General features: G+C 32.5%; 1 protein-coding gene across 1 annotated transcript; it reads right to left on the bottom strand.

The window, feature by feature from the left end:
- Window positions 1-3,715: 3,715 nt before the first annotated feature.
- Window positions 3,716-6,017, bottom strand: LOC142163773 (uncharacterized). The gene is made up of 4 exons (XM_075220909.1): window positions 5,586-6,017; window positions 5,397-5,477; window positions 4,516-5,298; window positions 3,716-4,117 (listed from the first exon to the last, which is right to left on the bottom strand). The coding sequence occupies exons 1-4, from the start codon at window positions 6,015-6,017 to the stop codon at window positions 3,716-3,718; spliced, it is 1,698 nt and encodes a 565-aa protein (XP_075077010.1).
- Window positions 6,018-11,872: the final 5,855 nt, after the last annotated feature.

Raw genomic sequence — 11,872 nt, 5'->3', positions numbered from 1 at the left:
ACTGATGCAACTCCAAAGAGAACAGTTGTTAAGTGGAGGTGGTATGTTCAACAATGGTTTGATTCTTCTTGTTTCTTATAACGGGGTTGCCCAGTAAGCTTAGAAGTTTTGACCAGAGTTATTCACACGCACGCTCGAAATGCAAACCAAGGTGGAGATTGAAAGTGTTGGTTTATGTTTAGTCAACAATGGCATGCCAATTGAAAGAGTTGGTGGAAAAAGTTGGTGTGGATGCTAGGAGGAAGCTTCCTCCTTTAATGTCGCCCATGACATCAAGAGGAGTTAGTTTGATGTCACCAATGACATCAAGAGGAGGTCTTTACCTCTATAAATAGATGCACTCCTTCATTTGTAGAAACCATCCAAAAAATAATATAATACATTGTAGTGAGTAGAGAGTTAAGAGAGAAATTCTCTTAAGTGTAATTGGAAATTCTCCCCTTTCTTTGTTAATAATAAAAAGGCAATTGTTCTCTGGTGGACGTAGGATTATTTTGGTCCGAACCACGTTAAATTTTGTGTTCTTTCTTTTACGTTTCCGCTAACAATTATTATTGTTGTTGTTGTTGTTGTTGTTGTTGTTGTATGATTATCAATCAATCATTTGTGCCTCAGTCTTGAACAAGATAAATAATATTTTATTTTAATACTAATAATGCCTTTAATAGCAAATTAAGGGTTATCGGATTGACAAACAATAGAAAAGAAATATTATTATAAAATTGTATATAGCAGTATATCTCCTTTAGTTATAGAAAATTAGCAGAGGAAACATATTACAGAATACATATATCGCTCTTAGCTCTATAATTCAATTTGAAAAGCACAAAAGTATCTTTTTTCATGTATTAGATACAATAACAGTTCCCTAGTTTCTATAGGTCAAACATGTAAGAAAAATGAGTAGATAATATTGACTAAGAATAAGAAGGAAAGAAGAACAACTTATTAAAAATATTGTGTCGTGGCAAGTCACTGCCTTGAAAATGATTTCGGCCCGACTGGATGAAAATTGTTAAGACCGGTCACTCTCCAAGGTTCCACAGCACCTCCAAACACGTGTACTCGTGGCTGGAAGTTTAGAATTTGCATAAAACAGTTGCCCAAAAAAAAAAAAAAGATGAAGGTATTTTCTGCAGTTGTTACAGAAATTAAAATGTTGTAGGAAGAAAATAATGATTAGTAAGATGAATTCTTGGTTAAGAATTAAGTGAATATGATGGCTAATGGCCATCCTATTTATAGGCAATTAGGGAGGTTACATGTATGACAAGTGTGGGGAGTCTTTTAACACTTGTCCAAATATATTAGTCCATTTGGTTTCAATATTAACAAGTGTACCTAGTCTTCCATGCATGAAAATACATGGTAGATTTGCATAACCACTTGTCAAAGCCATTCAACACTTGGCTTTAAATCAATGCCACATATCTAAGAGTATTTAGCCACAAGGCTTTATGCAATAAGCCACTTGAAAATAGATCGGACACTTAAAAAATAAAAAGACTCATGGCTATTGGTTGTAAATGAATTTTCAAAAAGAAATGTTTGACTTTGCATTATAAATAATACTCCCTCCGTTCCAATTTATGTGAATCTGTTTGACTGGGCACAAAGTTTAAGAAAAAATGAAGACTTTTGGAATTTATGGTCCTAAACAAGTCAAAAAAGGGCCTAGAGTATTTGTGTGGTTATAAAAGCTTCTCATTAAGGGTATAATTGTAAGTTTAAGCAAAAAAAATTCCAAAGTTAGAAAGTGGTCATTCTTTTTGGAACAGACCAAAAAGGAAATAGGTCACATAAACTGGAACGGAGGGAGTACCAACAATCCCCCACTAATGCAAAGTCAAAATAGAAGAATTTTGGGCAAAAGAAGAAACATGTACTTAAGTGTCAATATCTTTCGATTTGAATTGACACATAGTGAAATTAGGCAATAACTAACATCCACAAAGTGAAGTACTCTTGAACTGAATGGATATTAGTTGAGATCCCCGCAACACATACCATATCCTTAATGTTATGCAAACTCCGGGGTACTAACAAAGTGCTTTTATGGTCATGCACATACATTGGGTCTCATGAGTGCTATAGAAAGACATCCCAAGTCTTTCATAAAAGGCGACCACACCTTTACACTCACGTAGGTGATTCCGTCAAGTCTATCTACACATATACTATCTTAAGGCTATGGAATCATTAAGAGCAAAATAAGCTCAATCTTATAAAACACTACCACACGCTATATGAATAGGAAATGTAGTGCATATTGAGGTCTCATATGGCTTCGTTTGACCACAAATGGGTATCCACCATACTTCTTTAATCCATGGGCTTTAGCCCCATCCCCCTCGACGTTTCAAGGATAACTCTCCTTGCCAAACCCTTGGTTAAAGGATCCGCCAAATTTCTTTCGAATCTTACATATTCCAAGGAAATAACACCATGTTTCAACAACTGTTTTACCGCACTATGCCTAATACGGATATGTCTTCTTTCTCCATTGTACACATTATTTTGGGTAATTTCAATTTCCGCCTGTGAGTCACAATGTAGAGAACTAGTGAAGCTTGTCTTCCTCACAAAGGCATGTCTGCCAATAAGTTTCTTAACCACTCGGCTTCTTTCCTTGCCAACTCAAGAGCAATGAATTCAAACTCCATAGTAGATCGTAATATACAAGTCTGTTTTGAAGACTTCCATGAAATAACACCTGCACCCAAAGTAAAAACATAGCCACTAGTGTAGCTAACTTTATCGTTGTTAGTAACCTAATTTGCATCACAAAATCCTTCTAAAACAGTAGGAAATTTATTAAAATGCAAACACAAATCCATAGTACCTCTCAAATACTTTAGCAAATGATGAAGAGCATTCCAGTGTTCACTACTAGGGTTGTGAGTATATCAACTCAATCTACTAACAACATAAGCAATATCAGGTCATGTATATTTCATGAGAAATATTACACTACCAATTATCTTAGTATACTCAGTTTGAGAAATACTAGATTCCTTGTTCTTTTTCAAGTGTATGCTAGGATCATAAGGAGTTCTCACAGGTGCTACATCAAAATAATTAAACCTTTTCAATATTTTCACAATATAATGAGACTGAGACAATGAAAAACCATTAGTAGTTCTTTTGATTTTAACCTCTAAAATCATATCTGCTTATCCAAGATCTTTCATTTCAAATTTAGAAGAGAAAAAAAATTCTTAGTCTCATTGACGACATTCACATTAGTGCCAAAGATTAACATGCCATCAACATACAAACATATAATAACACAATATGATCCTATCATCTTGGAATAAACACAAGTATCAGATACATTAACAACAAAACCATTAACCACTAATGTGCTATTAAACTTTTCGTACCATTGCTTAGGTGCCTGCTTTAGACCATACAAAGATTTTCTCAATTTGCATACTTTATTCTCCTGTCCTTGGATCACAAATCCCTTAGGTTAAGACATATAGATCTCTTCCTTTAAATTACCATTTAGGAAAGTCGTTTTAACATCCATTTGATGTACCACTAAATTATGAATAGCGGCTAAAGTAACAAGAGTTCTAATAGTCGCTATCTTAGTCGCGGGAGAATAAGTGTCAAAGTAATCAATGTCTTTCTTTTGGTTAAAACTCCTAACAACAAGTCTAGCCTTATATTTCTCAATTGTATCATCAGGTCTCAATTTCTTCTTAAATATTCACTTGCTACTTATGAGTTTACAACCTTTAGGTAAATCAGACAAGTTCCAAGTGTGATTAGAAACTATAGATTCTAATTCACTTTTGATGATCTCTTTCCAAAAATTAGCATCTATTGACCTCATTGCTTTATTGTATGTCTTAGGGTCTTCTTCTATTAAATAGATTAACTCTAATTCATTACACAAAACATCAAGATGTATATTTTTAGTCAAGAAAGTAGTAATAATGTCAGCACCAAAGCTAGCTTCAATTCTATGCCTCTTACTTCTTCTAAATTTATTTTTATGCTCATTAGAAATAACACTAGAAGAAGGCACAATATGAGAATTAACAGACATAGATGTAGAAGCATTATTAGGTACATCACTAGGCACATTATTTTTTAATGGAAAAACATGCTAAAAAAAATTTGCATCTCTAGATTCACAAATAGGACTATCATTCAAAGACATAAATCATTATGCAACACTACTTTGAGCATAACCAATAAAAATAGCATCAAAAGTCTTGGATCCAACAATTACTTGTTTAAAATAAAGTAGACCAACCTTAGTCAAACACGCTCACACTTTCAGAATTTTCAAGTTAGGGGCAAACCCTTTCCATAACTCATACGGGATTTTATCTAACTTCTTATGAGAGACTTTATTAAGAACATAACATGCAGATAAGACAGCTTCCCCCATATATTATCAGATAAATCCGAACTCAAAAGCATAGAATTCATCATTTCCTTAAGGGTTCTATTTTTTCCTTCGGATACACCATTTTGTTGGGGAGTATAGGGAGCACTAACCTCGTTTATAATACCATTTTCACAAAAGGTTTCTAGAGTATTAGTACTATATTTACCACCTCTGTCACACCTAAGCCTCTTGATTTTTCTGTCTAATTGATTCTCTACTTCTACCTTGTATTTCAAAAATATGCTTTCAACCTCATCTTTTGACTTAAGAAGATATACCTTAGCGTATCCAGAAAAGTCACCTACAAAGGTGATGTAATATTTCTTTCTACCCTTACTAACAATGTTCTTGAAATTTGCTAAGTCTGAATGTACTAGTTCAAGCAAATCTGTTTTTCTACTAATTACATTCTTAAAAGGTTTTTTGGTATGTTTTGCTTCTACACAAACAGGACACTTAAAAAAATTATCAACATTAACTGCAGAAATTAATTCTATTTTTCTAAATCTTTTAATAGAAGCAATATTAATATGACCTAGTCTACCATACCACAAATCAGTAGACTCAGCAATATAAGCAGAATTAAAAGTACTAGCATTCTTAGTACTATCTTGAGCGATGTTCAGTATAAATAAACCCTCACTAAGGTAACCCTTCCCAACAAAGTCTCCCCCACGAGAAATAACAACTTTATCAGATTCAAAAATAAGTTTAATACCTGCTTTGTTGAGAAGCGGACTAAAAACTAAATTTCTACGAAGGGAAGGTACATACAGAACATTGTTCAAGGCTAAGGTTTTTCCAGAAGTTAATTTAAGGAGAATTTTTCCTTTACCCATAACTCCACCTGTAGTGGAGTTACCCATGTAGACACACTCGCCATTAGCAGATTCCTGAAAGTCGTGAAATAACTCCTTGTTGGCACAAATGAAGCGCTTGTGTCCAATATCCAGTCAGTCTTGTTAGCCACCATGTTCGCCTCACCAACTACAGCAGCAATGACATCACCACCCTCAGTAATGTTAGCTTGGACTGGAGCTTTTCCTCCATTCTTTGAGCTTTGTCCTTCTCTCTGGTTGCACGGAAAAGCCTTGTGACCAATTTTGCCTCAGACATAGCAAGGTCCTTTAGACTTTTGAATATGGCCCTCCGGTTTATTGAAGTAATTTTGTGTCTTCACTTGTCCTTTATCCTGGCCTTTCTTCTGTTTTCCTTTAAACCTATCTTTCACAAAAGTACTAAAATATTCCACAAGGTTAGCCTTAAAAGAATTAAGAGAGAGAGAGATTTCATCTTTATTTTTAAGACGTTCAAACTCCTCATCTTTGAGACGGTTTGCTTTCTCAGTCCTCATGTGATTGATCAGTTCTTGAAGAGTTAAGTTTTTCTTCTTGTGTTTCAGTTGATTCATGTTACTCCAGGAAGGTGGAAACCTTTCAAGCAGAACATTAGCCTGAAGAATCTCACACATCTCCATGCCCTCGTTCAAAACATCAGTAGTCAAGTTCTCATACTCGTGAACATGTTCCATGATTGGATTATCATCAATCATTTGAAACATGATCCACTTTCCAATGACATACTTCCTTTTTTCCGGCGTCATCAGCACCATATTTCTTCTCCAAACTATCCCATATGACTTTAGCAGATTTATAATTTATAAACAAATCAAAGAGAGGGTTAGTCATATGGTTAAGCAGATGCCATCTCACTGTTTTATTATCCTTTTCAAATTTCTTCTTAGTAGCATCATCAACAACAACAATATTAGCAGCATTAGAACTATCAGCAACAATATCAGCAGGAGGATCATTAAACAAAACATAATCAACTTCTAATTGTTCAAAAAAATTAAAAGTTTCTGGGACCAACTCTTATAATTGTTTTCATCTAAAGGCTCAAGTTTTGAGAGATCGGAAAGTGTTTTGTTCAAAGTGGTGGACATTAGTCAATATTTATATGTGAAATCGCTTTCAAATTGTAAGAAAAATGACTAGATATTGACTAAGAACAAGAAGGAAAGAAGAACAACTTATTAAAAATATTGTGTCATGGCAAGCTATTGACTTGAAAGAAATTTCGGCCCGACTAGGTACAAATCGTTAAGGCCGGTCGCTTCCCAAAATACCACAGCACCTCCAAACACGTGCACTCGTGGCTGGAAGTTTAGAATTTGCACAAAATAGTTGTCCAGAAAGAAGAGAAGATGAAGGTATTTTCTGTAGCTGTTACAGAAATTAAAATATTGGAGGAAGAAAATAATGATTAGCAAGATGAATTCTTGGTTAAGAATTAAGTGAATATGACGGCTAATGACCATCCTATTTATAGGCAATTAGGGAGGTTGCATGTATGACAAGTGTGGAGAGTCTTTTAACACTTGTCAAAATATATTAGTCCACTTGGCTTCAATATTAACAAGTGTACATAGTCTTCCATGCATGAAGACACATGGTAGATTTGCATAGCCACTTGTCAAAGCCATTCAACACTTGGCTTTAAATCAATGTCACATGTAAAAACTCTTGTCATGTACCAATTATCTAAGAGTATTTGGCCACAAGGCTTTATGCAAAAAGCCACTTGAAAATAGATAGGATACTTGAAAAATAAAGACTCATGGCTATTGCTTGTAAATGAATTTTCAAAAAGAAATGTTTGACTTTGCATTAAAAATAATACCAACAAATAAAACTAGAAAAGTTACAATTCCCTCCAAAATCTGTATAACAACAACTATGCCTCAATTTAGACAAGTTGAGATAGACTATATAAATCCTCAGCGATCATGTTCCCCAAGATATAATGTGATTTAATTTCAGCTCCAAAAGCCGAGATGCATGCCACACGTTTCAGTACTTGCCCCTTTTACTTTCTGAGTACTGCACATAGCGTAGTCACGATTTTCATTATTTGAAGTTGAACTTGTGACTTGTCCAATAGGGGTGTACAGAGGAAACCGACAAATCGCATCAAACCGATAATCCGAGTTAAATCGAGAAACAAATCCGACTATAGTTTGGTTTGATTTGGTTTGTCGTTACAAAAAAAATCTGACCATAATTGGTTTGATTTGGTTTTAACTAAAAAAAATCAAACCAAAACCAAACCAACCCAACATTATATGTATACAAGTTTTAAAAATATTGTATATATAAAAATAATTATTATAATATTATTTATAAACATTTTTTAAACTTTTTCATAGTTTCCTCTTTTAATATATTATTTCAAGCTTGGATTTAGAACTTTTGAATGGTCAAATATGTTTTGTAACCCATAAAAGTTAGTAATTCAAATAATCCCCAAAGCAAAATCAAATCAATACTAATACTAACAAAAAATGTTTAATTTAATACTAGGAATGACAATAGTATTGGATATTTATTTTTTAGTTTTGCATTGGTTTAGATGGTAAAAATGCGTAAGTTACTTTTAATATTATTTAGTCATGTAATTAATACTTAGTACTTATTAGTCATACTTATTTTAACATGACTTAGTACTTTTAGATTATGTTTATTTTTATTATGACGTACTAATTAGCAATATCTATTTTATGTGATATGTTGAGTATTTTAGTACAATCATGACACATCTTACATTATTTTTTATTATTTTATCGGGTAACTTCTTATATAGTTTTATCCTACTAGGACCTAAGAAATATTAGAGCATAAATTATAAATTTAATGCTAAGAAGATTTTGTCGAAAAACCCCCGAAAACCCCGAGAAAATCGAGATTGAAAAACTAGACTTTTGTTGGCTTGGCTTGGTTTGGTTTATAGTTTAAGAATCTAAGATAATTGATTTGATTTGGTAATTGGAAAACCCGAACTAACCCGGCCTATGTACACCCCAACTCTATCTAATGTAATATGCAACAATGTTACTGCAAATTTCCTAACTACCGGGAAAAGGAGTGATTCATTCTTGAAATTTTAAGGCTTTTGGTCTTGAATTTGTTTGAGATTTTATCACATGTAGGCTATAGACATGTTTGATTTATAGGAAATTTAGTGTAAATGATGATAGAATATGTGATAAGATAAGGGAATAAGGGGTTTTCAAGGGTTTTAGGTTCTTTGTCTTGGAGGCAAAACTGGAGTTAGAACTGGGATATCTGATAATACACAAGTCGTATTAATCAGATGCGATTTACAGGGTAAATGCGCTTATAGCGTTAATACGACATATAAGTCACATAGTTTTAATTTATAAAATACTTTTAGACTTCCTAACTTTACTTGAAAAATCAAATTTTCCCTCTAACTTTGAACGATAGCCAATTTCTCTTTTATATCTAAATTGACCTTAAATGTCCATTTTACCCTCTAAATTATTACTTTTTGATCTTTTTTTCCTCTCTTTAATAATATGATTTTTATTAATCTATGTTATCAGACTTAAAGAAAGTATTATTTTACTCTGTAAATAGTTGTAATGCCTATAAACGAAGCAAATTACCAATATATGGAAATAAAAGTTTCCTCTTGCATTTATATTCTAGATTCTTTGTTCGATTCCATAAAGTTTAGGGACGAAAGAAATGTTGATTGTTGCCCTAAATTCCTTTCTTTTCTTCCTTTTATTTTTTGTTTTGTTTTTGTTGCTGGCAAAATTTATTTTAGTGAGAGTGGAGGTGAATAGTTAGAGATTATTTTGAATTTCTTACATTTTTGTTTATCTTTTATAGAGGAATTTCTTACATCTTTATTAGTTCACTAATTGATAATAACAACTACTCAAGGTGGTCAAAATTAAGGAAATGGTCCCGAGAGATCTTTATTTTATTTATTTTTGAAATACTAACATTTTGTTATAAATAGAATTTTATTTATGGTGAATGTCTATAATTAGAGAGATTTTAGGGTTCATACTTGGTGGCTAAGTCAGCCTCTCCCTATAAATAGAGGGTTCTATTCCATTGTAATTCATCCCAAAATCAATAAGAATTCTCTCTCCCTCTTTCTTTCTCTGCAATATTGTTCTTGTCCTTTTATTGTTTCATAACACGTTATCAGCACGAGACTCTAATCAATTGGGTAGAAGCTTTGAGATTGAGCATAATGATTGTCAATTGTTCCATGAACTTCCTTCATGATTAAATTCAGGATTTAAGGTAAGTATTTTACTTTTCTCTTTCAAATTCTTGACATTCTATAATTTGATTTTAAATACAAGCAAAGACGATAAATTGTGATTGTAACTCTAATGGAGTTTGAAAGAAATTATAACCATCCAAAGTGGTAAAATTTCTATGTCTTGCCATGATCAAATTCATGTATGATTGTGGGCAAAGAATTAAAAATCCGTCCCATTGAATTTGCTCTATTCTCATTCCTTTAAGAGAATGTGATAACAGTATGTAATAAGTCTGAAAGAAGACAAAATTATTACTATGAATGTATCAATGAATGTGGACGTGGCAATAGACGAAATTATAATCGTCATTATTGTGACAATGAGAACAATAAGGATTCTCAAAATAATCCTTCACTATGTGAAAGTAATATTTGTCATCGATTTGACATGAAATTTTGTAAAGCACATATAGATGATTATGGTCCATTCATGATGTGAATGTGACAATATGTGATTTATGAATACATATTCATTCTTGGAAGAATATGAGTGTGCTAGTGGTATATACCACACTCACCTCTAGAGAATATCTCTTTCTCTTTAAAAGAGATATTCACCATATGGATGTTGATGAATATGTGGTAGCACCAAATTAATTGAGAGCTTTGGAATAGCCAATTATTATTATTTTGAAGGAATACAATTGATTGTCATGTCAATTTATTGTGTTGTAGTAAGTCTCAAAGAAACTTATTCAGTTTCCAAAGTATACGCGAAAGCGATCGATTATATTGAGACTATAAATAAAGGAAAGATTTAATATCTTCTATTACTACAACTTGTAGCGGGGTAATATATATGTGAAGAGCTACCCGCTTTATTCTCCAATTTGTACTACATAAATAAAAGAATGCAACAATAAAGTAGAAGTTTATTGATATAAAAACTCATATCATAATAAACTTGAAGTTTATTGATAATTGCACGCATCATGGTGTAAACCTGAAGTTTATCAATATTGATAATTTATTCAGTTGGCATAATTGGTTTAGCCATATCAATTTAAGTATGATGTGCAAAATAAAAGAGAGTTCATATGGGTAAATATTAAAGAATTAGAAAGTTCTTTACAAATTCTCTTATATTGCATGTTCTCATTAATTAAATTGACCAACTAAAATTGTGATTGAATCCCATGAATGCTGGAAATATCAAAGGTGAACATGGGCTCATTCACCTGCCATGTATACCACGCAAGATGCATCTATGAGATGGTTACATGTGCGATTATTATTAACCTGCAACCTGGTGTTTTCGAGGTAACTGCTCAATAATTTAATTTAGAGCATATTTCAGATTTTTTTATTCAAGATAGTTCATCTTGATAAGTTGGTTTACATCACAGTTGGTTTAGCAAAATAATTTGAGTGTCTTCACTTAATAGCTAAACAATTGCTTATGAGAACAAAGTTGTCTATATCAGTTTGATATAGGTTATATACGAAAGTATATTACATTCTCCCCTCACAAGTGGTTCAGGGCCAGGAACCAAATAATTCCATCTTATTATTATTGATGTGCGGTGTATATTTTGATTAACACCATGACACACAAAGATGGGCTTTCAAAGTTGAGGAAGCAAGTTAGTTTTTCTAACATGAGGAGGAGACATGATAAACAGTTGAGAAAAAGTTACTTGGAATTGATTATCATTTGTATAGCTAGATCCTCAAATACGATAATATGAACTTGAAGTTCATAAAAAGATAATTCATTTGCAATATATTGCAAAGTATGCTAGACGCATTTGCTGACCCAAAGAAAGTAACTATATTCTCATTGCAAATGCTCATATTGAGTCCTAGAAGGACAAAGTCTATGGTACGCTTAAACCATATAGACAAATCGGTTTCAAATAAACTTCTTGATAAAGAAGATGAGCAAATGATCAAAATGATCATAATAAAGGAGGCAAGTGATCTAGAAGATCACATGACATAACACTTCATAAAATCTTATGAGAGATTCAGGTACCTGAATATATGAATAAAGAGATCTCTATGTTATGTCTTTATGAAAAAATATTGGAACCGATATAAAATGTTTGTCGATGACATCTATCATAGCGCTAAGTATAGATGAAGATCTTAAGTCTATCGAATATAGACACAAAAGTATTGGCCAAATGGAAGAGACACAATTCAAGTAAAATTGATTCCATGTGAAAGACACATAGTTTTGGACATGTAGTTCAAACACTTGAAAGTATAAACTATAAAGTCAATGATGTATGCAATTACTTTTATCAATCTTATATGTATGACATGAAAACTTGATATGCATCTAAAGTCTATTTATATGGCTTATATGACAATCCTTGA

Source organism: Nicotiana tabacum, chromosome 9, assembly GCF_000715075.1.
Source record: "Nicotiana tabacum cultivar K326 chromosome 9, ASM71507v2, whole genome shotgun sequence".
Taxonomy (NCBI): domain Eukaryota; kingdom Viridiplantae; phylum Streptophyta; class Magnoliopsida; order Solanales; family Solanaceae; genus Nicotiana; species Nicotiana tabacum.
Note: the sequence above shows the minus strand (reverse complement) of the source record. Positions and strands in the feature narration are given on the sequence as shown.

Bases quoted from the DNA above. Each gene is read 5' to 3' on its own strand.
- LOC142163773 (XM_075220909.1), bottom strand. From the start codon at position 6,017: ATGGTGCTGATGACGCCGGAAAAAAGGAAGTATGTCATTGGAAAGTGG. The intron at 5,299-5,396 runs GTAGTTGGTGAG...CACGACTTTCAG, and splicing joins GTGGTGATGTCATTGCTGCT to GAATCTGCTAATGGCGAGTG. The intron at 4,118-4,515 runs GTTAGTGCTCCC...AATTTTTTTTAG, and splicing joins AAAATGGTATTATAAACGAG to CATGTTTTTCCATTAAAAAA.